Source organism: Nomascus leucogenys, chromosome 2 (assembly GCF_006542625.1).
Source record: "Nomascus leucogenys isolate Asia chromosome 2, Asia_NLE_v1, whole genome shotgun sequence".
NCBI classification, from domain to species: Eukaryota; Metazoa; Chordata; class Mammalia; order Primates; family Hylobatidae; genus Nomascus; species Nomascus leucogenys.
Window position 1 is genome coordinate 127,163,988 of NC_044382.1, and position 27,802 is coordinate 127,191,789.

Below are 27,802 nucleotides of genomic sequence, written 5' to 3' on the forward strand. Positions count from 1 at the left end.
TGTGACTGTAAATAGTTGGTTAACCTTTTATCCCTCTTTGTTTTTAAGGAAACGTCAGAACCACTATTTTCTAGCCCTCTGTCAGAGCAAACCTCAGTGCCTCTCCTCTTTGCTTGTACAGCCAATGCCAAAACAGTAGTTGCCAATCCATTATTGCACCTTAGTAATCTGACACATGATATTCTCCATGCCATAATAAACTTTGGTTCACCACCCCACCCTGATATCCAAAGCAATAAAGTAAGTATGCTTGGTTTCAAGCTTTTAATTCATCTATACAATGATAAAACTACAAGATAAATATTAAGGTTTTTTTTTTAAGTAATTTTAAACATCAGACTAAGCATAGCAATTTTTACATTGCCAAGTTTATGTTGATTCCTATTAAAGAAATCTTCTGGTTGTAGACTGGCTTATCTTACTCGTGTTACTTAGACCCAATAGAGTTCTTGAATTTTTTATCACAGTGCCTAGTTATTTAGTCTAGCTGCTTTAAGAAAAATAGGTGCATATGAGTGATTCCTTTAGTAGTACATTTAACCAAAAGGCTCATTGTTTTTTAAATATAGAAACTTAATATTTTAATGTAAAGGCACTAATATGTAAATGAAGTTTTCCCTTGTTAATATTAAAGAAATCCACATTTTAAGGATAATATGAACTATTTGCCCCTGTCATTCTTCTAGGGTAGGCAGTACTTTGTGAACCGGCTACAACAGAATCAGTTGCAGTGCTTGTTAAAAGTCTGGATTCTCAAGTTCACTCCAAACTTATTCAATCAGTTTGTGAGAGTATGTCCCAGGAATGTATATTTTTAAAGAACCTCCTTGTGTGATTCTAATGCATACAACTGATTATATTGTTATAGTTAATTCTCTAATCAAAGCATCCTATTCATCATTACTTTTATCTGCTGTTAATGTCATATTTTATCTTTACTTTTCAGACATATCGAAATCCTTTGAAGTATAACTGACTTTGACCATTTTCATATATCCCTAGTGGTTTTTTTTTTTTTTTAATAGTCTAACATGTAGCTCTCATCCACCTCACAGGTTGTATCACACCAATTCGATTTTCCGTTTGCCTAGTGGTGGACTCTCCTACAATTTTACCCTCTTTAGTTACCTTAATCCTTGTAATTAAATTTCACTACTTATTTTTCTGTACTGCTCTGTAGTATAAATGCCCATAAGTGCTTATTATACAGTTTGGAATTTAATTTCTTTCAGATTGTGCTCATTTTAGCCAAACTATATTTCATATTTAAAACTAATTATAGCATACCTCTGGTGTATCAGTTACCTTTTGCTGCTTAAGAACTGTCCTGAGGCCAGCATGGTGGTTCACGCCTCTAATCCCAGCATTTTGGGAGGTCGAGGCGGGCAGATCACCTGAGGCCAGGAATTCGAGACCAGCCTGCCTGACCAACATGGAGAAACCTTGTCTCTACTAAAAATACAAAAAATTAGCCAGGCGTAGTGGCACATGCCTGTAATCCCAGGTGCTCGGGAAGCTGAGGCAGGAGAATCACTTGAACCCGGGAGGCAGAGGTTGCGGTGAGCCAAGATCGCACCATTGTACTCCAACCTGGGCAACAAGAGCAAAACTCAGTGCCACCCCCCACCAAAAATAATAATAATAATAATAATAACTGTCCTGAAACGTTAGTGGCTTAAAAAGTCATCATTTATTTTGCTTATAATTCTGTGGGTTGGTTCATTAGTTCTTTGGTTTGGGCCAGCTGTACTAATGTCTGGACTCTCTCATTCATCTTTGGTCAACTGGTGGGTTAGTCGGGTTCTAGATGATCTAAGATGGCATCATTTACATTTCTGGTGGTTGGCACATGTTGACAGCACTGACAGGAGAATCTGGGTCATATGTATCTCATCCTCCAGCAGGCAAGCCTAATATATTTGTCTGGATTCACCAAAGAAACAGAATCAGTAGGATGTATGTATGTATATGTGTGTGTGTGTGTGTGTGTGTGTGTGTGTGTATATATATATATATATAAAATGAGAGAGAGATTTATTATAAGGAATTGGTTTATGTGGTTTTGGAGGCTGAAAAGTCCCAAGATCTGCAGTTGGCAAGTTGGAGACCCAGGAGAGCTGATGGTGTAGTTCCAGTCCAAATCAGAAGGCATGAGAACTAGGAGAGCTATAATTTAAGTTCAGGTCAGAAAGTCATCAGGCTGAAGACCCAAAAAGAGCTGATGTTTTAGTTCAAGTCTGAAGACAGGAAAAGCAGTGACCCAGCTCAGTGCAGTTAGATGTGAGTTACTCAGCCTTTTTGTTCTGTTCAGGTCTTGCCAACTGAGTCTACTCACATTACAGAGCACAATGTGCTTTAATCAGTCTGATTCAAATGTTTGTCTCATCTGAAAACATCTCACAGATACGCAGAATGTTTGATCAAATGTCTGTGCACCCCATGGCCCAGTCACACCTAGATTTTTTTCAAATGGTGGTTTCAGGGGTTCAAGAGCAGCAAGTAGAATTTGCAAGGCTTTTTGAGGTGTAGATTCAGAACTCACACTTCACTTCTGTTGGGTCCTCTTGGTCGAACAAGTCAAGCCTAGCTCAGATTCAGTGAGTGGAGAAGTAGGTCCAACTCTCTCTTGCAGAAGCTGCAAAATACTGTGATCATTTTTGCAAGCTCCCATACATAGTTTTTGTCATCTTCAATTATATAATATCTTTTAATTCATACCACGTTTTATTGACATTTGAAGGAAAAATTAGCAATTAGATTTGATCTGTCATTCTTCATTTTTATCTACAAAAAGACTGGCATACTTTACAATCAGATGAAGAACTAGTCTAGTCTAGTTTGCTTTCTTACCTAGCTGGAGCTTCTCCTTCATCCTCAGTTCTGCCTAATGTTACGGCCCTTGCCATGCCATGTTTAGAGTCTTCTCTTCCTTAAAACAAATGCCTGACTCCACTGCCTTTCAGTTACTGTCTTTCATACCTTATATCCTTTCTCTTTTCTCTAGTTTCACTCTCTTCAAATTGTTTTTAAGGTAACTAGAATATGTGGTAGCATATTCTTCAGTGACCTGTCCATTGGTGAACTGTCAGTTTTCAGGCTCTCTCGTCATATTTTGGTTGAGGAAAAAGCAGATTGAGTGTTGGAGGGCTTACTTTAATACATGATTCATGCTCTACTGGAGAGCTGACGTCTGTTCCCCTTTGCTGTAGAAAAAGAAATTAGGGAGCAAATTGTGTTTTATAATTTCTGCTGAAGACTTTAGCGTGTTTTCTTTAAATTTTCTGTAGTAAGACTCATGTAGATAAAAATGAGTGTTGTAGAAAAAAAGGAAATAGTTTATGAAGGCAAAGAATCAAAAATTTTTTCATTCTTTTAAAAATGCTGATTATATTAGGTCTTGAAAAAAAATCTGTACTTTAAAAAGGTTGTACTTAAAGTCATTTTGTTTTTGTTTTCCAGGTGTATGTAATGCATACTTTAGCAGCCTCACTTTCTGCTTGTATTTATCAGTGCCTTTGTGGTAGTCATAACTACAGGTAACTATCTTTTTATGAAATTTAAGAATACTTACAGTAAGCAATGAGGTTTCATATTTTGTATGTTAGTGGTTTAGAACTATATATGTCTATTTTAAATATTGCAAAAAGCATATGGTTGAGGGTTTGAGTACTTTTTGTTCATATTTGAAATTTTTATGGCAAATGAATCTCAAACCTTTATTCTGTATAACTTATTTAGCAGCCTATTACTGATCACTGCCTTATGTCAGACATTGTGATTGGCACTGAGAATTTTAACGCAAATAATATGATAAGGTCTATTTCTTAGGGTCAGTCTAGTTAGAGACAAACATGTGAGTTGATAAATGATATGTGTGTAATATGGCATAGTACTAAAATGGTAACTATAATAAGACAGTAGATAGTAAAAGGCTCAGGGAGCACAGGGGAGGGAGTAACTTGGAATTGAGAAAAATTTTACCGAATAATTGATGTATAGGATATTTCTCTGTATTTCTCTTTATGTTATAAAGTTTTACTGTAATTTATCTAGGCTTTAAAAAAACAGTTTGTTACCCTCTGGGATCTTTCTGTATCTTTAATTCTTTGAAATACTCTATTTCTTCAAGTATTGTCTCATCTCTCTTCTATCTTTCCTATTAAACAGATATTGCAACTTCTTAATGTTCTTTTAACTTTCCCATCCTATGTTCCTTTTCTTTATCTCTTTTGTTTCATTTCAGGAGAAATTCTAGCTTCATTTTCCAAACACGGATTCATTATTCAGCAATGTCCTGTCTTATTTAGCAAGAATTTATATTTTAGAAATTCTGTTTTTCATTTTCAGGATCTCATTGAATTTAATATTTGCTTCTGTTTCTATAACATTTCTTGATTTAAAAAGTTTTTTTGAGTATGAAGTACTTTATTGATAAGTTGGGTTTCTCGGGTGAAGATCTTTCGTTGAGTTTGTTATTTCTTACATGGTGTCAGCCTTCCTTGTTAATTTTTGGTTGTCTGTGCATTTTACGTTTTTGAATTTTCTATGGGTAGCCTTACTTACCACTCTGGTTGTATATTTCCCAAGGTAGCTTCAACTTGATTTCTTTAACCCTGATCCTTCAAGAATTCACTTTCTTATTATTTAGGCTTTATTTTCATTAACTTCTTTTTATCTTTCATATCTATGATTTCTATAGGAATGAGGGAGTTTTTTTTGTTGTTACTCTGCCATCTTGAAACTGGAAAGTAAAGCAAGAGAAACTACAAAGGCATCAAAATGTTATAACCAATGAGATTTGCCAATCATAACACATTTACACCAATAAATGTGCTATATTTAAGTATTATATTCATGTACTTATTGTATGATATAGGAATTTCTAAAAGAAATTCCGTATATCATTTTCTGTCAGAATTATTTCATAGTTTATGGCAAGCTGCAAGTGTTTTTGTTCATTCATCTGTTAGTCTTCGCTTTGCATCTTTTACTTGGGGAAGCTTATCCTGAATTCTCAAATTGTGTGAAATACTCTTCTGTTTTGCCTTGATAGCATCGTATGCATAGGTTTCATCTTTTAAGAGTAGTATGATAACATTATTTGTGTTTTGTTCCCCTATTAAATTTTATGGGGACAGAAATATTGTTATTCCTTATATGCCTAGTACCTGCTACAGTGTCTGATGTAGTGTAGGCTAGCCATTATACATAAAAGTGAGCCTAAACTGACTTCATTTTCAACCAGATAACTATGTTTTTAAGTCAAATATGTAAGCTTGCTACTTGTGGTACATAGCGATTTAATTTTCTCATTTGTACTTATTCTGTCCCTTAAAATGTGTTTTAATTTAGAAAATGTGTATATTTACACTTAAAGGATACTTTGTTTTTATATAGCAGTAGACTGCACATTATACTACTTAGATGTACTAGCAGTATAATTAATAAACAAAAATTGATACTATTGAAATTAGATCTGAAACATGAAAATATTATATAAAATTGATCATAGATTTAAATATTGTTTTCCTCTCTTAGTTCATTTCAAGCAAATCAGTTTACTGGAATGGTATATCAGACAGTACTGCTTCCTCATCGACATTCTTTGAAAACAGGAAGCTTAGATGAAGCATTAACTCCCAATACCTCACCAGCTCAATGGCCAGGTATAATTTTTATGTATAGATCAGTTTTTTCTTGGTCTTATTTATAATCTTAGATAAGTAAAAAGACTATTTTAGTTTTGCCACATGATAATCATTGTTAAATATTGTTAGAATTGATACCAGTTAAGTATTCACCACTCATTCTGAATTACAGTTGCTTAACATTAGTATTCCTTTGACCATTATACTAATATAACTCAAATGTTTTGTAATACCACTTTTTAAATCATTTTGCTTTTGACATACTAGAAAAACCCGTCTATGAAAATTTATCTATGAGATCTTAGTCATTAAAGATTTTAATGTTTAATATTAAAGATTTTTAATGTTTCTCTCAAATAGCTCATTTGTGCTTAACTGTAATAACCGCTACTAGTCTGTGAATTTAGGGAAGAAAATACAGTATTAAATCCTGATGCAATGACATTTTTTCCTAAAATTAGAAAAATATAGTTAATTTTTAAAATTTTAAAAATTTAGTCAGTGACGGCTATGTTTGTTGTTCTAGGAATAACTTGTCTCATTCGACTTTTGAATTCTTCTGGCGAGGAAGCCCAGTCAGGGCTTACAGTCTTGCTCTGTGAAATTCTCACAGCAGTGTATCTTAGTCTCTTCATCCATGGCCTGGCCACACATTCAAGTAATGAGCTATTTCGGATTGTGGCCCATCCTCTAAATGAGAAAATGTGGTCTGCTGTATTTGGTGGAGGTGCACATGTTCCTAGCAAAGAACAGACACATTCAAAAACTTTACCTGGTGAGTTTAAAAAATTTTTTTAAGACTGAAGCTTTATTTATCTGAGTGATATCATTCTCGAAAGTAATTACATTTTAATTTAGTTATAGAAAGTTCTTGTTACAGACCATTTGCGAAAAGCATGAACAAATAGTCATACGGTGAAAATGCAGTATTGAAGTTTCTGGTGCAGTTTTTAATCTTTAAGATATTCCTGTACCAATAATTAGAACGATCTTATGTAAATTTGTTAAATATTTTACTGTTGAAACTTTCGTTTTGAAACACACTGTAATATTGGTTTTTGTTCTATCCCAAATACAGATTCTTTCTTCTTTCTTTGGCAGGAAGGCACTTTGCTATGCCTAGCCCCCACCAGGTAGTGGTATTCTCCATGGAATGTGTGGGCTTTTCCAAAGCTCTTTCAGCCATCAGTTCTCATAGCCCTCCCAGTCTTGCAGGCAAGATATGAGCTTTAGAAATAGGCTTTTATCATTCAGCTTGCTTTGTGTTGTTTTGAGGGGTTGGGGTACAGTGGGCCAGTTTTATTTTGTTTGGCATTTATAGAAAACTGAGAAGTTTCCTTTGATCAAGCCATATTTTTGATTTAAAACAATGATTAGCAGTTTGGAAAACTATCTCTGCTATTTTATTCTGGTTTTAAATTCTTTGTTTTTTATATTTCTGTCCTACTTAGACTTTAATATTTTAAAGTGTGTAAAAATAAAACACAGTCAGTGCTAATCATAGAAAATCAGACTATGGCTTGAAATGACTAGAACAACATTTCAAATTAGGCTGCTTTATGATTTGCATATTATGATTCCGGCCATTGGAGTTTTTGGATTTCTAAGTGTTCATGGTACCAAGAAAAGTAAATATTTTAAACAATTGTATCCCCTTTTAAAAACTTTCTAATGTTAAAGCTGTATTTTTTTTCATGTATTAGCCCATGTGTGATAATCTTGGTTTTCCAATTATGGAGGGCATGAGTAGGAGGTTTATTTTTAATATATAGTACTTGAAAACTTATTTCATTCTATATTGATGTTGAATAAATTGAAAATGTTAAATGTTTTTCAAAAAAAAAAGCCCTATGCATACATTTAAGAGAGAAGCTCAGCAAGGTTATTTATCTCTTTATGAATTTTCATTCACTTCTTCTTTGACGTTTACACTGAGCATATACTTGTACATGTAGGTGTGTGTGGGCTTGGATATATATGTCTTGGGAGGTCAAGCAGTTGGTGAGGGACATGAGAGAATAAAAAAAACTTGAATTTGGCTTCATTATTTGGGAAAAAAATTATTACCAAAATCTGTACCATGATTGATGAATATTCTTTGAACAAAGCTATATTAAAAAGAAGTTAGAAAAGTTATTATCTTGTTAAAATATTTAGAAGTTATTAGTAGCAATGTTGGCATATATTATACTTTTCAAAAGCAGTTTCCACCAACCTGTGGCCCTGCATGACCATATAGCAAAAAACAATGATGGCCTAGCTTCTACTTCCTCTCCTTAATTGAAATTGTTTCTTCAGTTACCTAGGACTCTCATACTTTGTAGTCTGGGTCCTGCCTCTTTCTTCCATCAAGAAAAAACAGGCAGGAATTTCTTTATGTATAATACTTACCATGAGGCAAATTCAGTTTATAACTTTCAGCAGAGTTCAACTAGCTTTTTCTGTAAAAAGCCAAATATGTATTTTAGGTTTTGGAGTCCATTTCGTATCTCACAGCTATTTAGTTCTGCCCTTGTAGCACAAAAGCAGCCATAGACCATTTGTAAACAGATGAGTATAGCTGTGTTCTAATAAAACATTATTTATTTGTTGGATTGCAATTTGCCAACCCCTGCTTTACAAGTAGAAGCATTTTATTATTGCTCTATTTGGAATAGAATATTTGCCTTCCCTGTTAAAGGAATTTCAGGTTGTAAGAACAACTGAAGTTAATATTTTGGGACATAGAGTTCACTGTGGGTCTCTTAAAGTATTTGACCTAACCACAAATTGTACTTGTGAAATAGTATAAGTGGCATCAGAGGGATAATTTATAATCTTCCCTGCCATGGCCCTTAGCTTCCTTGAGCCAGTCTAGGGGCTAATTCAGTTTTCGCTGTTGTAAAATACTGAAAATGTAGAATGCTAACATGACTTCTCCAGAAACCTGGTACCATCCTGCCTATTACTCATCCACCTACTACACTTCGCTTACTACTTTGATGGCTGTTTTATCTCTCTGGTCCCTGCCATTTGCCTTAATTAAACTCATTTACTTCTACTTTTTCTTCTTATGTACTTCAGATTTCATATGCAAATTTACCTTATTTGCCAAATTTACCTTTGCTTATTAAATTATTAAGTATTTTGTTTTTGTAACATTCCTTTTCTGTTTTTTAAAAAGTTGTTTATTGTGCTTTTTGTATAGATTTTTTTTTAAAGACTACTTTCACATGAAATTTGCCTTGGACTATATTTATACTTGAGATACCTGAATTCAATTAAGGAAAAACTTTCAAAGTCTAAGGGAAGTAAGATCCATAGCTCTGTTGAGTTTAATTTTAAATTAAAAATTGGTAAATTAATTTTGACCATGTTTTTAATATGTTCTGAGAAAAATTCATTTGTTAAGACTCTGATCTTGTTGATGTAAAATGTTAAAAAGGGATAAATTATTGCTAAGGAATGTCCAGATATCCATAAAAAAGAAAATGAAAAATACATTCTTACTAGCCATCAGGTCTCAATTTCATCCATTCTTCCTGAGCACAGATACATGTAAGGAACCTTACTGAAAGTCCAGGTTGATCTTTGTATAAGGTTGGTGCAAAAGCAATGGCAAAAACGCAGTTACTTTTGCACCAGTCTTACTAACCACTCTAGTTGTTGGTTGTAGGCAAAAATACCATTACATAAATTATTTTGAGGGGGCCATTATAAGTCCGTCATAAGCTGTATCCTACCACTTATTTAACCCCAAGTAAAAAATAAAGTGACTTAAAATTATCTGCATCTATATGTTTAACCTCAGCCAATAATAAGGAATACTTAAAACGTATTGTTCACTTAGTGGTAGGGCTGGATATAGTCATATCCAGGTTGTATGGTGCTCATCTGTCCTTGAGTACCCAGAAAGTATTCTAAATACAATCATGGAAGTAACTGAAGGAGTACTTAAAGAAAACATGAATGGTATGATTTGTCCATTTGCTAACCAGAAAAAAAGGAATATATTCACTGAATGATGAAAACTAAAGACCTGCTGGTTTCAAAGCCAAGCTAATTTGAAAAGGAGCAGGAGGGCTGGGCGTGGTGGCTCACGCCTGTAATCCGAGCATTTTGGGAGGCCTATGTGGGCACATCACCTGAGGTCAGGAGTTTGAGACCAGCCTGGCCAACAAGATGAAACACTGTCTCTACAAAAATTAGCCGGGCGTGGTGGCGTGCGCCTGTAGACCCAGCTACTCGGGAGGCTAAGGCAGGAGGATTGCTTGAACCTGGGAGGTGGAGGTTGCAGTGAGCTGAGATTGTGCCACTGCACTCCAGCCTGGGCAACAGAGCAAGACTCCATCTCAAAAAAGAAAAGAAAAGGAGCAGGCAGAAAGAGAAAAGGAAAGAAGCGAAGAGAACGGGAAAGAAGCGAAGGTCCTATGGAGTAGGTATCCACTGAAAACTAGAGAGAGAAAATCTCAGAACAGAAAGTCAACCAAGACAAGGAGCTACTAGCAGCATTGGCTTTCAATATAAAGTAACATTCAGAAATCTCAGTTTTTTTAAGACATTAATATGTTGCCCTGAAAACTTACCGAGGCAGGACAGACCTGATAAATTTTAGGTTGTAGGTAAGCAGTCCTGTGTGTTTGGATTACTGCTAATCACAATGATGATGTATCAAGAGTCTAATTGCATTAAGTAATGTTCAATATACATTGTTGACCAAGGGAATAAAACAGTGTGTTTTAGAAAAGTTGACTTGAATCCGGTTAAAATTAATGTGTATTTAAAAATTTTTATCTTTTAAATTTGGCCAATGAAAGCTGACAAATCTAGAATACTTCATTTTCCTGATGAGTCAAACCAGTGTCAAAGCATTGTATATTGAAGATGAAATACATGCCTATTGAAATACATTGTATATTGAAGATGAAATACATTGTATATTGAAAATGACATACCCTTAAACATGTATTCTAAAAGTGTTCGATAAGTTTAGGTACTGTATTATGAGAGGTATTTGAAAGCCATCATTTGTTTTCCTTGTTCTGTTATAAATTTGGATTTAAATTTTCTTTGCAATGATGGCCTCATGAACTAGATTATATTTCTTTCTATATATCTATTATATACTTCATGTATTCTTGTAGTAACATAATATTTAAAGATAACGTAAGCTTCATAACTGAAGAAAATGATAGATTTTTATTAGACTCTGGTCTGGCAGGTCAAAATTCTTAACAAAAATGTTAACGTACATAAATTAATTTTTAATCAAATTATTTTTTTGTGAATTCCACATTATATAAATGAAGAGTTTGATTTTTCTAATTAACTAAAATTGTAGTGCAGGTATATGTTCATGGAGCTCTGAATTGTTTTGTTATGGTCAATTTTAAAGAAGAGAACCAGCTAAGCAATAGCAATTTTCAAAAAATTACTTTTTCTGCTAACAGTTAGAAATCCATACTTTTGCTTTTTATTCTATATTATAAATAAAGCAGTGTTTTTAAGCATTGTTATTGTGTTTTGTGATACTTGCATTTATAAGAACTGTGAATTATCTCTTTATCTTAATAAATTCATAGTAATGATTTTTTTATGTCTCCAAATTGAGGAATGGAAATATAAAATGAACATTTTATTTGTGGTAAGCATGTCATATATTTTTTACTGTGAGATTGCTAATGATATTCTAGACATAAAGTCTGTTTCTGACTTATTACGCTAAAACAGATGAGAAAATCCATTTTTTGCTTTTTCTTATAAAACTTGTGTAAAAGTTCTGTATTCAGTAGTCAGTGATTATCACGTCATTGCTAATATTCCTTTAGCAAAATAAGCAAAACAGCAAAATATCTTGACCAGAAAAGACTTGAGCATATTAAAATATAAAACAAAATAGGTGATTTAAAATATAATTGAATATACCAAACATTTAACTGGTGGTTTATTATAAGGAACTTTTAAAAGACTGCTGAACTTCAAAGTAACTAATTCTGTGGAAGGGAATACTTTCCTTTTCTTTTCTTTGTGAGACAGAGTCTCGTACTGTCACCCAGGCTGGAGTGCAGTGGCGTGATCTTGGCTCACTGCTGCCTCTGCCTCCCGGGTTCAAGCGATTCTCCCACCTCAGCCTCCCAAGTAGCTGGGATTACAGGCGTGCACCACCACACCTGGCTAATTTTTGTGTTTTTTGGTAGAGACGAGCTAGGCTGGTCTCAAACTCCTGACCTCCAGTGATCCGCCTCCTAAAGTGCTTGGATTACAAGTGTGAGCCACCAAACCTGGCCAGGAGTACATTTTTGTTAGACTTTTCATTGAAGACCATATCATATAAATTTTAATTTAAAGTTTAAAAAGTATTCTATTCATTCATTTTACAAATGATTCAGGAAGGCAAATTTTTATACAAGAGTAGAGAAAGCATAGAAGATAAAAGAAACTCCAAGAAATGTGCATGTATAGATTTTTACATGTAATTATTCTTTTATTTCACTGCTAAAGCCTGATGACAAAAGAAGAAACTAACCTTATAAGAAATGCAACATTCATTTATCTGACCTAGACTCCCTCATTCAATGTTTTCTTCTTTTTTTTTTTTTTTTTTTTTGAGACAGGGTCTTGCTCTGTCTCCCAGGCTGGAGTGCAGTGGTGCAATCACAGCTCATTTTACAGCCTTTCCCTCCTGGGCTCAAGTGATCCTTCCACCTCAGTGCCCCAAGTAGCTGGTACTAGAGGTGCAGGCCATCATTGATTAGCCTAGTTTATTTTTTAAGTTTTATTTTTGTAGAGACAAGGTCTCACTATATCCAGGCTGGTCTTGGACTCCTGGACTCAAGTCATGTTCCCACCTCAGCCTCCCAACTTGCTGGGATTACAGGCATGAGCCACCGTGTCCTGCTTAATTCAATATTTCTATGTACCTTACTGAGACCAATCATGTGATCTCTCTCTTCAACCTAGTTTTCTAATATTTCTAAGTCCTAAGTCGTGTAGCAATATGGCTTGAATATATTTTCTCCATTCTAGTTTTTTTATTATGACTAAAAACAGATGATATAAAATTTATCAAGTGAACCATTTTTAAGTATATAGTTTAGTAGTAAGTCTATCGTGGTGAAACAAATCTCCGGAACTTTTTCATCTTGCAAATCTGAAACTATACCCATTAAACAATTCCCCCACTTCATACAATCCCTGGTAATCACCATTCTACTCTGTTTCCAGGAATTTGATTACTTTCTATACCTCATATAAGTGGAATTATATAGTGTTTTGTCTTTTTGTGACTGGCTTATTTCACCTAGTATAATGTTCGTCCATGTTGTAGCTTGCGACCGAATTTCCTTCCTTCTTAGTGCTGAATGTTCTGTGGTGTATGTATACTCCATTCACATTTTCAATAAGTTTGTTGAGTTTGGGTTGAAATCTTATATACAGAACCGTGTTGTGGCATTCAGGGTAATTGAAAAGTAAGTACTACTCTAGGGCAGTGACTTCAGGCTTTTGAATACATTACCTTATCCATAAAACATGCTTGACCAAATTCTCAATATATGTATATTCATGTCTACTACTATCGATCCAGATGTTAAACATTGACAAAATTTAGTTTCTTCTCCTTACTTTCCTTCTTCCCCTTCTTTCCTCTGCTTTCCCCTCCCCCTGCCCCCATCTCTCCTTTCTTCTTGTCCCTTCTCCTTTCCCTCTACTTCTTCCCCTGTCCCTTTCTTCTCCTCTACCTCCTTCCCTTCTCCTTCTGCCCTTTCCCCCTATTTATCAAAAAATCTAAATAGAAGTTGTAGTATTTTCCTTCCATATACTGGTGAATCATTTTGTACACCAACTACCATGGAGACTGCCTTGCTCTGTGGTTTGGAGACAAATCAGCACTTTCTATTAAGATATTTATTATTTCATTTTTATAGATATTTATGGAGCCGTGTTCAAGATACTGTGTATGGTAATGATCCTAGGAAGACTTTGAGGGTCAGTCTTTCTAAAAGCTGGATAGTATCATCTTCCAGACTTTTTTGTTTGTTTGTTTGTTTGTTTGTTTGAGACAGAGTCTCACTCTGTCACCCAGGCTGGAGTGCACTGGCATGATCTTGGCTCACTGTAACCTCTGCCTCCCAGGTTCAGGTGATTCTTGTACCTCAGCTTCCCAAGCAGCTGGGACTACAGGTGCACACCACGACACTTGGCTAATTTTTGTATTTTTAGTAGAGATGAGGTTTTGCCATTTTGGCCAGGCTGGTCTCAATCTCCTGGTCTCACATGGTCTGCCTGCCTCAGCCTCCAAAAGTGCTGGGATTACAGGCATGATGCACTGTTCCTGGCCAGACTTTTTTTTTTTAATCACTAATCTTATTCTTTGACGATTAAGAAGTACCTTCAATTAATTGCTTCTTTAATCCTTTTATTTTTGGAATATTTGAAGTTTACTTGGAAAATCATGTTTTACATTTAATTTTGAGGATATGTTTTATACTTAGTGTTCACGTACATTTGTAGTTCTCACACTTTTTACCTGAAGATAAAGGTTAATATATACCTCTTAGGAGACTGAGGACTTAGACTGAATTGGTTTGCTGAAAGCAGGAAATAAATTTGAAATCTATTTGTCTTAAACTTACATTACTTTTATCTTTTCCATATTTGCGGGGCTCAGTTTGAAGGTCCAGACTAATGTGCCTCCTGAAGCTTCGTGTATACTCTGGCACACTCATGAATAGCTCTATGGATATGGGTGCCTTAGATTGAGAAATAGAAAGTGAGACCTGCTGGTTACTTTAAGTTCAGTTATTTTGTTGTTTGTTTTGTTTTTTGAGACAGGGTCTTCTTCTGTTGCCCAGGCTGGAATGCAATGGTGTGATCTCAGCTCACTGCAACCTCCACCTCCCGTCCTCAAGTGATCCTCCCAAGTAGCTGGGACTACAGGCATGTGCCACCATGCCCAGCTAATTTTTGTATTTTTTTGTAGAGACTGGGTTTCACCATGTTGCCCAGGCTGGTGTTGAACTCTAAGTTCAGTTTTTAAAGAAATGACATTTAAATCTACATTCAGAATATTAATTTCATTGTGCTGATTTTAAATGATAAACTGAAAAATAAATATTAACTTAATAACCTTCCCCTTATAAATAGTTTTAATCACAGCAATATATGTTGTGGTAATAAGTCTAGTAGTACAGAAGAATTTATAGGAAGGAATGTTGTCTTATTCCTCTGCTCCTCTCCTTCCCTATGGGTAGCCTGTTAGCCATTTCTCCATTTCTGTTTTGGGTTCTTAGGGGAGTTACATTTATAATTCTTAGAAAACCACAGTGCAGATATTCTGAGAGTGAGGAAAGGATTCTTAAGGGAAGGAAGGTGTATTTGTCTGTACAGTCTACTATCTTGACATGGAAGCTTTCTTTTAAAAAGTACAGGAAGGGGAACATCACACACTGGGGCCTGTCGTGGGGTGGGGCGATGGGGGCGGGATAGCATTAGGAGATATATCTAATGTAAATGACGAGTTAATGGGTGCAGCACACCAGCATGGCACATGGATACTTATATAACAAACCTGCACGTTGTGCACATGTATGCTAGAACTTAAAGTATAATTTAAAAAAAAAAGCACTTCCTGGGAAAGCAACTGAAACTTATTTTTAAAATTTATGTCAGGACATGATTGTTTTTCCTGTGAATGCCTTAGTTTTTCCTCAGCCACTTTATAGCCTCTCTATACCTCTTAAAATTCATAAAGTCTATATTGAAGTTGCTCTTAATTTCTCCCTAATACTATTTTCTTTCTTCTGTTACTAATAAAGTAGCTGTTTTCCCATAATAATAGAACCATAGGGTTAGTTTGCACCCAAGGAGTGGCAAACGTTCTTGATATTTGATTATTAGCATTTTCAAAAAGAACCAGTCGAGCACCCAGCAGCTATAGTTTTTATTGGCGCCCCTAAGCTTCACGACCAATCTGACCCAGCAGGATTTAAGCATAAAATTGACTTAAGTCTTCCTACAATTGGAGGACAAAGAAGAGGGAGTAACTACCCTACTGACAAGTCACAGGTCATTTCTTGTTTACTGGGTAGCATCACTAAGGTCCTTTTAGTTAAAGCATCTAAAGTAATACACATTCATTACTGTAAAACTGCCAATTTTTTTTCCTTTGGTCCTGCTTCATTAAAAGTGTTGTTGTTGTTGTCGTTGTTGTTGTTGTTGTTCGTGAGACGGAGTCTTGCTCTGTTGCCCAGGCTGGAGCGCAGTGGTGCAATCTTGGCACACTGCAACCTCCCCCTCCCAGGTTCAAGCAATTCTCCTGCCTCAGCCTCCCAAGTAGCTGAGATTACAGGCACATGCCACCACGCCTGGCTAATTTTTGTATTTTTGGTAAAGGCAGGGTTTCACCATGTTGGCCAGGCTGGTCTTGAACTCCTGACCTCAGGTGATCTGCCCGCCTCTGCCTCCCAAAGTGCTGGGATTATAGGCATGAGCCACCACACCCAGCCAGAAAGTGTTCTAATAAGTGGTTTTATATTTCCTGGTGTTGAGTCTGTAAATTTTAAACATTTCCTCCCAGTGTGGTTAATATTTTCATGTCACGTGACTGGATTCACAGCTTGTAGTTTCAAATGTTTCTGTCTTTAAAAACTCTCTTATATTTTACTTTTAAAACTATTTTTATCTACCAGTGGGTCAGTAAAAGAAAAAAAGAAAACTGTTTTTATGACACGCTAATCTTGGCAAAAATCTATTAATTTAACATTGTACGTTTTATTTTTTTCAGAGATTGTCTATACTTCTTGGTTCACATGCTTTTTAATAGCATAAGAACAAAAACAGCCAGGTGCAGTGGCACAAGCCTGTAGTCCCAGCTACTCAGGCATCTGAGGTGTGGGTATCCCTTGAGTCAAGGGATTAAATCCAGCCTAGGCAACATAAGGAGACCTCCATCTCTTAAAAAAGACAAAACAGTAATGTTAAAGTCAAATGATAAACTGATAAATTTATCTTAAAACTTAGCATTAAGTTTTTGAAAGGTAAAAAAGTACCTCTATAGTTTCTCACTTTTCACCTGATGAGAAGTTGGTAAACTACCGTTTAAGTTTTAGAATGTGTGTTAATGTATGCAGCAGTAATACTGGAAACTTGATTGTTGGTTATCAAATGTTAGTAAGAACAAAGAAAAAACTTTGCACATTTAATCTCGCAGTTCCTTTTAAAATCATTTGAAAGATTAATAATCATGCCACTTTTTAGTAATCTCTTAGAATACTAATATTTTATTCATCTTTCCCTTTTTCTGAAATAACCAAATTGCTGTGTTAAACTCAGCTTGACTATAGCTTGTTATAATGCATGTGCATGCTGTGTCTGCAAGCTGAGACGCTTCAAACAATAAAACCAAATTGTATTACAGCACAAGTATTTGCATTCCTTTGGAAGGTGAGTAAAATCTCATCAGAACCATTAAAGGAGAATATTAGTGTGCCTTAATGTGGAATTGTTTTAGATCATGCCTTTGTCTGCAAAATCCTTGATTGTCTACTGGTGATTTGCACTTTGTAACTCAAGGTTGATTAAAGATTTGTATAACTTTTTTAATGCTAATGTCTTTAGTATTCTAGGATAATATACTAAAAAAGTACTATCTAATTGTAGAGTGTCCACAAAATAAAACAACAAAGATTGCATTATTTTCTTCTTTGTAATTCCATTGACTAGAAAATTCCACCTCTGAGCCATTTCCAAAAGTTTGAATCAGTTTAAGTAGTTATGGTGCCTGAATTTTGTTTATGTTTTCTAATGAAAAATATAGTTTTAGATATAAGGCCACATCATTACTGAAGAATCTCAGAAGGGAGTTGTTGCTTTTAATTAACACTGACATCCCATGATAATCTTTAAAAAAAGCAAAGTAGAAGGATGTTGGAAATTTCCTATCGTGTTCCTAGTTAAATTGTGGACTGATTTATGGGCAGATATTACATCCTTTTATTTTTCACATACAATAGATAAGTCAGCATTTAGAGAGTGAGGAACAAATTGAGGAAAAAGCAGAGGTTGCTAGACAGAAATGATTTTTGTCTTCCTCTACTTATTTTCTTACCTGCTGTGTACTTTCGTAATCTTAATCTTACTTTTTTGTGTGTGCTTATTTGTAGTTAACCTTAGATCTTATATAAACACAGGTGAAATAAATGCAGTGAAAATAGTACTTCAGTAACATTTTATTTTCTTTTTGTTAGTTTCTTCACTAGTTGAAGAAGGAGAAAAACAGAACAAACGTTTTAGGTCATCAAAAATGTCTTGCAGAGAATCTGCCCCACTGACCCCTTCCTCAGCACCAGCAAGCCAGGAGTCACTGGCAGTTAAGGAAAAGTTCATCCCACCTGAACTCAGTATCTGGGACTATTTCATAGCTAAGGTAAATAAAATGCTATCTAGATCAATATTTTCATAGTCAAATAGAAATGAGAATATCAGAAATAAGTGTCATTTTTGGTGCTTCCAAATGTTTTCCCACTTTGGTTTAGAAAATTTTCATTAGTATCAGGCTACACTGCAAAAATATATACCCTAGAATATTTTGACCATATTTCATATAGTTTTTAAGGCACTTTTTTGGTAAATTATGACGTTTGCATTTTAAACAATAGCTTTTGCATTTTATTATATTTCTTATAAAAGAGAATTTGTGTAACGTCTTCATGTTAATGTACTTGATAGTGATTAAGAAATCAAAGTGCCCTGGTCATCTATCTTTCATATACTTTTTTTTTATACTACAGCAGTCTCTCATTATTCTGAAATGCATCAATTTCAATTACCAGTGTTAAGTAATATTATTCCCTCAACAACATGGTTTAAATTTGTTACCACAGTATATTAAATATGAGTAAACTTCCCTGCTAGCGCTTCATTCTAGAAATCACTTTGTAAATATGCACTTTTTGATCAGTGACCAATCCTGTCAGTTCTTTTAAAGTCTTTCAGTGATTGATTATGTAGCACCTGTTATTCAGTTCATACACAGCAAAGCATGCAGTTGTTTTGCTTCATCTCCTGTGATAAACCCATATGATAGTGTACAAAATTGGATTTGATCAAAGGAGGGAAGTAGCCAACTAAGATGAAAGTGCATCCATGAAAAAAGTGATAGTACTGAGAGTGAAATTCAAGTTGAACATAAATGAAGTTAGACAGAAAATAGCCAACTGTGGGTATGTTGACAGTGCTGCCATTTGAAAGACTCTAGATGAACAGCCAGAGGAATTTAGTGAAAGTGAACTTACAAATGTAGAAAGTAGTTGTGATAAAATGATGAAGATGTTCAGAGATAGTGACTTTGCCAAAAAACTTTACATTAAAGGGATTCACGACATTGAAAATGCAAAGAACAGTATGTTGGAAGCTGATAAAATCTTAGAAATGTGACAGTTTGTTTAAGGCACAGAAGAAATGCTTGCTTCATATCCTAAGTTACAGAGATAGAAGGCAATCGCTATTCAAACTACTCTTGATAAGTTTTTTACAAACAAAACAATTTTGTTTTAATTTTTATGTTTTAATTACAGTATGTTAAAATTAGTTTATTTAAAAAACTTTCTATACATTTATAGCTGATGGTAAGAGTTTTTAGTGTTTTGACAAATATCTTTAAAGGTCACAAAACATTTGTAACTTTTCCCATTGATTATTACTGCTCTGTATAGTTTCTGCATGCATGGTCATTTTTATAGGCATGAAATACTGTGCAAAACAAGGACTGCCTATATAAGTATCTTTCACTTTTTGTGTCATCAGCCGCATCCCTCACATTCTCAATTTCCAGACGTTCTCCTGCACAAATTGACATCTAACTGTAACTGTTCTCTGGTGACACAAGTCTCCCAGGCCTGCTAAGCTATGGCTTTTATTTTTCTCATATCCTACATTCTTAAGGGTAATGAAGGGAGTTTGTGTCTCCTTGTTCCTCACTGCCCTTTTTTGAGTCATTTATTCATTCATATATTCAACAAATGTTTATTAAGCACTTCATTTATCTAGGAATATCTTTATTTCACCTCCATATTTTGAAGGAGAGTTTTGCTGGATATAGGATTGTTGGTTAGCAAGGCCTTCTTTAGCTGTCTTATTTCTGAATCGTTTTGTTAAATATCTAGGGTCTGCCCTTACACCCAATCAATATCACAACTTCAAAGTAGTTGAGATGTTACCTTCCCTTATTGTTTGCTACTGAGATCTCTGTTACTTTTGATACTGCCTGTGGGTGTAGAATTTTAAAGACAATCCTGTCTGGCAGGGCATCAGAACTCAGTCTTCACAGCCTGTCCTACTGACCCTGGTGGAACACCTACACCACAGAGATTGGGGTGAGATGGGAATAGCTCCTGACCAAGTTATCACTGTTTTACCCAGATCAGGTCCCATAGAGTTTTAAAAATAAATACTTCTCTATGTGTTATATGCATGGGTCAACCATTGCTTGTTTTATACAATTTTGTTCAATTTTATTGTTGCTTTTTGGAGAAAGGCACTTACAAAGCTCTTTACTCAGCTGTTGCAGAAGTTCCACTCTCCCTGCTTTGTTTCTTTGTTGGTCTTCCAAGGTTTTACAACTTTTTTTTCAAACTTCCTGCATCTCCCCTTCCGTCCTATCCTCACTCTTAATTGATGACCTCACCTTGTAAGTCACTGAGAAAAATTAAATCAGACAAAATTTTTTCATCATCCCAATTTAAAGTTACAGATCAATTACGTTTGCTCCTGTCTTATTTCCTCCTGTTATAATGGAGGAAGAGTCCTTCTATCAGAGACCTTTTGTTGAGTTTTACTCTGAATCGCATTCTTTCTTTTCTTCTCTACTCTCCCCTGTGTTTTCATTTCTCTTCCTCTCTGTTGAATCCTTCACATCAGCACAGAAATGTGCTTTAGTATATCTCCCATTCCAAACCCCTGCTTTGACCCTGAAACTTTTTCCAGCTGCTGTCCCATTTCTCTGTTCCCACTCACATTCAGCTTTTCAAAACTAGACACATTTGCTTTCTACTGCCTTTTTTCCCTTTCGTACTTACTTATATAACTTTCTGACTCATTTACACCCATTAAAACTGCTCTTGCTGAGATTCAGGTGATATCCATGTCAAATGTAGTAGAAACTTTTAAATTATTTTCTTATCTGTCTTCTTAGCATCATTCAGCATTCTTCACTACTCCCACATTGAAATGCTTTTCTCTCCTTTTCTCTTGATGCCAGTCTCTTTTAGCTTTTCTTCTTAAACTTACTATTTATTCCTTATAATCTTCTTTCTTCATCCTTCCTCTTCTGACACATGAATCTCGGTCTTCCTCGTGATTTGGGCATTTTATATCGATTTTCCCCTAAACCTTCCCTCTCATACCCACTCTTTCCATTTTATGAAATTGTGTATTCATCCTTATAGTTGCTCAGGCCAAAAACCTAGGAATCATTCATTTTTACTCACCTTCTCTTGTTCTCCAAATCTATCAGCAGACCTGTTGGTGCTTTCTCCAAAATATATCTTAAATCTACTACTTCTCTCTAGCTTCATTACTAACCACCTATATCCAACCTGCCAACTCTTGTTTTAGTTACTGATGTCTCCATTTCTACCCTTGCCGTTTAGCTTTTCTCTCATAAGAGAGTGATCATAGTGATATACTTAGCATATAAACCTCAGTACCTGTCTTCTACCTACAACTTATTGGTGGCATTCCCTTACATTCCTTTAGTATGGCCTACAAGACCCCGTCTGAGCCGTCATTTGCTATTCTCTCCAACCTTTCTCCCAACATTTATCTTTTTGCTTAGCAGACTCGATCAAACTACTGTTTTCAAACCAAACTCTTTCTGCATTATGTTTCCCGTCTAAAATGCTTTTCTTCGCACTTGTTATATGGCTTGTTCCTTCTTGTCATTTAGTTCTCATACTTTTCAAAGAGGCCTTCCATGATCAGCTTATCTCAATTCTCCTTATTCTCCTTTTCTTTTCTTTGTAGCACATAATAAAGTTTGTATTTAGTTTTCTGTTATTTGCCTATTTTTTCCACTAACATGTAAAATGTAAATGAGAGTGGTGATTGTATCTGTCTTAAAAACCCGGTAGAATTCTTGCCGCACAGTGGATACTTAATAAGTTTTTGTTGAATGGATGAATCAATAATGGAATCGTATCAAGTGTTGTCAAAGGCATAGGATGGTAAGATAATAGTTACTTAACTCTCTTAAAATGAAGTATCTGCAAATGAGATGAATTAGTACCATTAGACTATATGTTTGAATGTATTAAATTAGATATTTGGCTGCTAAATTTCATGATTTCTTTATTGTAGCCTTTTCTACCCCCTTCTCAAAGTAGAGCCGAATATGATTCAGAGGAGAGTCTGGGAAGTGATGATGATGATGACGATGATGATGATGATGTTTTAGCATCAGATTTCCATCTCCAGGAACATTCTAATTCAAATTCATATAGGTACAGAATATTTTATTTTGAATTTCTTTTTAAAAATAATGGCTGATATAAATAATATTTTTGAAAAAAATACATGCGAAATTAATAGCTTGTTGACTTTATAACACGTTATAACCCAGATTTCTTTAGTTGAAATTGTTAAATTCCTTTCCTTAACAGTAATTTCTCTCTTGACTTTATAACACATTGTAACTCAGATTTCTTTAGTTGAAATTGTTAAATTCCTTTCTTTAACAATAATTTATCACATACCTTTGGTTGTCCATTAATGGATCATCCGTAATCTGCATCATTCCTAACAAATCTTGCTCCAAGATTATACCTTGCATTTTGGGCTCTAACATAAACAAGTTCTACTGTTTTAGTCTAGAAAATATAAAATATTTTCAGTAGAACACTAGTACTATAAGATGTCAATAGGTACTATCTTCAAAAAATACTCTGTATGTCATATAAATGTTCTAAATGCTCACCTCTAGCGCCAATACTGCATTATTCTTACGTTCATGAATGATGGAATATTACCTAGTCTCTGTTGATATGTTTACATCTAAAACATATATATGTTTTACTAAAACATGGTATGTTAATGGTGTGATAAAAAATGTAAATTTTCCAAAAGAAGTAAATATATGAGGGACATTGAAGTCTTTCTTTATTTAAAAGTTACCATGAGATTTTTACTTCCTGGTTTATTGAGGTTTTTTTTCCCCCTGCTGAATGAATTTTACTTTTTGAATATATAAATCATTTAAAAGTCAAACTGCACAACTCAACAACAAAAAGACAAATAATTTTAAAAAATGAGCAAAGGGCTGAGCGTGATGGCCTATGCCTGTAATCCCAGCACACTGGGAGGCTGAGGTGGTCAGATCACTTGAGCCCAGGAGTTCAATACCAGCCCAGGCAACATGGCAAAACCCCATCTATATTTCTAAAAAAAAAAGTTTTAATGAACAAAAAACTTGAATAGACAGTTCTCCAAAGACGATATGAAAATAGCCAATAAGCATATGAAAAGATGCTCAATATCATTAATCATTGGAGAAATGCACATCATTTTCCCAATGAGACAACATCTCATACGCATTAGGATGGCTACAAAAAAAAAAAACACAAAATAACAGTGCTGGCAAGGATGAGGAGAAATTGGAATCTTTGTGCACTTTTGGTGGGAACGTAAAATGGTGCAGCAACTGTGAAAAACGGTACACTGGTTCCTTAAAAAGTTAAAAATAGAATTAGCATATGATCCAGCATTTACACTATGGATCTATACCTGAAAATATTGAAAACAGGGACTGAAACAGGTATTTGTACTTCCCATGTTCTTAGCAGCTTTATTTACAGTAACCGAGGGGAAGAAACAATCAAGTGTGTTTTAACAGATGAATCACTAAACAAAATGTGCTATGTACGTTCAATGGAGTATTATTCAGCCTTAGGAAGGAAATTCTGGCACATGCTACAACATGGATATAATGCTAAGTGAAATAAATCAGTCACAGAAAGGGTTATAGTATGTGATTTCACTTATACAAAGTACCTAGAATAGTGAAATACATAAAGAATAAAAATAAAATAGTGGTTTTCAAGGGCTGGCAGTAGGGGGAGAATGGGGAATGAATTTAGAGTTTCAGCTTTGCAAGATGAAAGGAATTCTGGAGTTGGATGGTGGTGGTGGTTGCACAGCAATGTGAATGTACTTAATGCCCCTGAACTATAAACTTAAAAATGGCCAAAATGGTAAATTTTATGTTTTTGTATTTTACCATTAAAAAATAACTAAAAATTCAATACTTTAAGAAATAAATATGTTCCACTTGAAATAACAGAAGCTGACATTTTTTAAAATCAAACTATATAAAAATGTGAAATCACAAGTTTTACATAAACTTCTCTTTACTCTCTCCAATGTCTTCTGCACATCCTCTACAGCTAACCACTTTTATTAGCTTCTGGTTTATCCTTCTGTTTGCAAAAATAAGCAAAACATCCATCTAAACTTATTCCGCCTGCTTTCTTGCAGAGGGGGCAGCATACTGCATACAGTGTTCTGCTACCTGCTTTTTATTTATTACTACATACCAAAAGTTACTCCATATTAACACTTAGAGATCCTTCTTCATTCTTCCTTATGGTTACCCTAATATTCCATAGGTCAAAAATAGTTTTTCAACAAGTACTCTCCTCATGGACAATTTTGGTTATTTCTACACTTCTGCTATCGTGGATAATGCTGACATGACTACCTCTGTGCATATATTATTTTGTTTTCGTAGAGGGATATGTTCAGGTTGATTCCTAATAGTGGAATTTGTTGAGTCAAAGAGTAGTATACTCTTCTAAATCCCTATAGAAATCGTTAACAGATCCATCGTTGCTTTATTTTTAGTTGGTCCTTGATGCGGTTGGCGATGGTGCAATTGGTGCTCAACAATTTGAAGACTTTTTATCCCTTTGCAGGTCATGATCTTGCAGGTAATAAATAGCTCAACATGAGCTAATGGTGCCATTGCTTTTGACTTACTACCCTGTTTTTTGTTTTTTTTCGTGTCTGGACTGGGGGAAAAGTTTAGTGATTTCCTGTTACAGAAGTTAGATTTCTTTTAACTAAACCAACCATCTGTAAATGTATCTGTCATACTGTTAGGTGCTTGAGGATGGCAACGTCCAAGAAATCAAGGGCACGGAATGTGATGTGACTGACTATATTGAGACTGTATACTCTAGCCAAGTGTCGAGGGATTTTACAATGGAGAGAAAACTAAGCAAATGCAAAAGCTAGCAATTATTAACTTCAAAGGAGGAAAAGATTGTACAGGAAAGAAAGGGACATGATAACATACTAAGTGATTCTGCTGTGAACTATGGTTCTGTATATATAAGGTAAACACAATACCAATTTAACCAAAGATTTTTATGAGACAGCATCATAATGATGGACAGAGGAGTTTATTCTCATTATGCATAGTAGTAAATAAGTAGATCATTTCTAAAATTGAAAAATTAAGTATTAAGCATGTTATTTAGATATAGGGAGGTAAGTAGTAGGAATAACCAAAAGTTGAAAGTGAGATCAGGACTCAAGAGTATGGATGGGCAGAACTGCAAAGTGCTGAGTTCCATGGCAAGTACTATTTAATTTTAACTTTATGTATTGTTTTCATTTTCTATAGATCTTAAAGAGTTATATGCCATACAGAAATTAGTCTGATACAAATTAAAGCAGGGGTGTCCAATCTTTTGTCTTCCCTGGGCCACAGAGTAAGAAGAATAATTGCCTTGGGCCACGCTTAAAATACATTCATACTAACAATAGATGATGAGCTAAAAAGAAAAATCACAAAAAATTTCATAATGTTTTAAGAAAGTTTATGAATTTGTGTTGGGCTTTATTCAAAGCTGTCTGGGCCGCGTGCAGCCTGTGGGCCATGGGTTGGACAAGTTTGATTTAAAGCGATTAATTTTCTCCACATACATATTTTCATAATCTTCAGATACATTTTTCTTGTAATATTAAAGTCAGAAGCAGTAATGTTGAAATACTTACACAGATTTATGGCATACCTTTTGTAATCCACTGGGTTTTTTTGCCCACCTTACCTTGCACATCTTCCCTGCCAAAGTGTATGTTAATATTTCATCTCAGTCTTTTTTTTTTCCTGCGTCTGCTCTCCCCTCTCTCATTTCAGTCTTTCTTAAAATTGAATATGGCATTTTACTGCATAAGATTAATATGAGTCAATGTTCCCATTTTAGAGCTTCCAGTTAGTTCACCTCTTTGTCATGCGGTTCTAAAAACTCTTCAGTGTTGGGAACAAGTTCTTCTCCGACGACTTGAAATCCATGGTGGGCCACCTCAAAATTATATCGCAAGTCATACCGCTGAAGAGAGTTTGTCTGCAGGTCCTGCAATTCTTCGCCACAAAGCTTTACTGGAACCTACAAACACTCCTTTCAAGTAGGTTTTCTTATGAATGCTATTTGGATTTTTTTGTTTGTTTGTTTATGTTTGTCTGTTTTTTGAGATGGCATCTCGCTCTGTCCTCCAGGTTGGAGTGTGGTGGCACAATCTCAGCTCACTGCAGCCTTTGCCTCCTGGGTTCAAGCAATTCTCCTGCCTCAGACTCCCGAGTAGCTGGAATTACAGGCGCCTGCCGCCACGCCTGGTTAATTTTTGTATTTTTAGTAGAGATGGGGTTTCACCATGTTGGCCAGGCTGGTCTCAAACTCCTGACCTCAGGTGATCCACCCACCTCGGCCTCCCAAAATGCTGGGATTACAGGCGGGAGCCACCGCACCCACCCTGAATACTGTTTTTAAGATAGAAGTTTTACTTTTTGGGCTGTACATTCTTGTCATAACTACTCAACCCTGCCATTGTAGAGTAAAAGCAACCATAGACAACATGTACACAAATATATTCAGTTGTACAATAAACTTTATTTCTTAAAATGGTAGGTAGGCTAGATTTGGATTGTGAGCTGTAGTTTATTGATGCCTACTCTAGAGCTATGCTGTTTAAAATAGCTGGTCACGAAAGTGTTAAGAGGAAAGTTTATAGCACTAAACAACAAGCAGTCAACAGATTCAGCACAATTCCTGTCAAATTACCAACATCATTCTTAACAGAATTAGAAAAAAATTATTCTAAAATTCACATGGAACCAATAGCGAGCTGGAATAGCCAAAGCAATCCTCAGCAAAAAGAACAGGGCATCACATTACCTGACTTCAAACTATACTACAAAGCAACAGTAACCAAAACAGCATGGTACTGGTACAAAAATGGATAAATAGACCAGTGGAACAAAATAGAGAACCCAGAAATAAACTCACATCATAAGGATTTGTTTTACAAATTATTTTATCACTCAAGTAGTACTAAGCCTGGTACCCAGTAGTTATTTTTCCTTTTTTGGAGACAAAGTCTTGCTCTATTAACCAGGCTGGAGTGCAGTGGCACGATCACAGCTCACTGCAGCTTCCACCTCCTGGGCACAAACAGTCCTCCTGTCTCACCCTCCTGAGTAGCTGGGATCACAGGCACACACCACCGTGCCCAGCTAATTTTTTGTATTTTTTGTAGAGACAGGGTTTCAGCTTATTACTCAGGCTGGTCTCAAACTCCTGTGCTCAAGCAGTCTGCCTGTCACAGACCCCCAAAGTGCTGGGATTTTAGCTGTGAGCCACCATGCCTGGCCCCCAATAGTTATTTTTTGATCGTCTTTCTCCTCCCCCCTTCCCCCTCAAGTAGACCCCACTGTCTGTTGTTCTCTTCTTTGTGTTCACGAGTTCTCAACATTTAGCTGCCACTTATAAGTGAGAACATACAGTATTTGGTTTTCTGTTCTTGTGCTAGTTTGCTAAGGATAGTAACCTCCAGCTCCATCCATGTTCCCACAAAAAACGTGATCTCATTCTTTTTTATGGCTGCATAGTATTTCTTGTGTCTGTACCACATTTTCTTTGTCCAGTCTGTCACTGACAAGCATCTAGGTTCTATGTCTTTGCTATTGTGAATAATGCTGCAGTGAACACTTGTGTGCATGTGTCTTTTATAGTAGAATGATTTATATTACCCTAGGTATATACCCAGTAATGGGATTGCTGGGTCAAATGATAGTTCTATTTTTAGCTCTTTGAGTAATCACCATACTGCTTTCCACAGTGGTT

The 27,802-nt window shown here is 35.3% G+C and overlaps 1 protein-coding gene across 3 annotated transcripts in view; it reads left to right on the forward strand.

Annotated features, from left to right (window-relative positions):
- The window catches only part of DMXL1 (Dmx like 1), a 173,490-nt gene that overhangs the window by 96,315 nt on the left and 49,373 nt on the right, over nucleotides 1-27,802 (forward strand). For all 3 annotated transcript variants that reach the window (XR_004031469.1, XM_030818105.1, XM_030818110.1), the window contains exons 25-32: nucleotides 49-240; nucleotides 3,460-3,536; nucleotides 5,539-5,666; nucleotides 6,175-6,423; nucleotides 17,873-18,051; nucleotides 21,981-22,123; nucleotides 24,519-24,604; nucleotides 25,886-26,087. Coding sequence is in view for 2 of the 3 variants with exons in the window: in XM_030818105.1 (XP_030673965.1) it covers nucleotides 49-240; nucleotides 3,460-3,536; nucleotides 5,539-5,666; nucleotides 6,175-6,423; nucleotides 17,873-18,051; nucleotides 21,981-22,123; nucleotides 24,519-24,604; nucleotides 25,886-26,087 (1,256 nt within the window). In the remaining variant the exon portion in view is untranslated. The remainder of the gene's footprint in view (nucleotides 1-48; nucleotides 241-3,459; nucleotides 3,537-5,538; nucleotides 5,667-6,174; nucleotides 6,424-17,872; nucleotides 18,052-21,980; nucleotides 22,124-24,518; nucleotides 24,605-25,885; nucleotides 26,088-27,802) is intronic.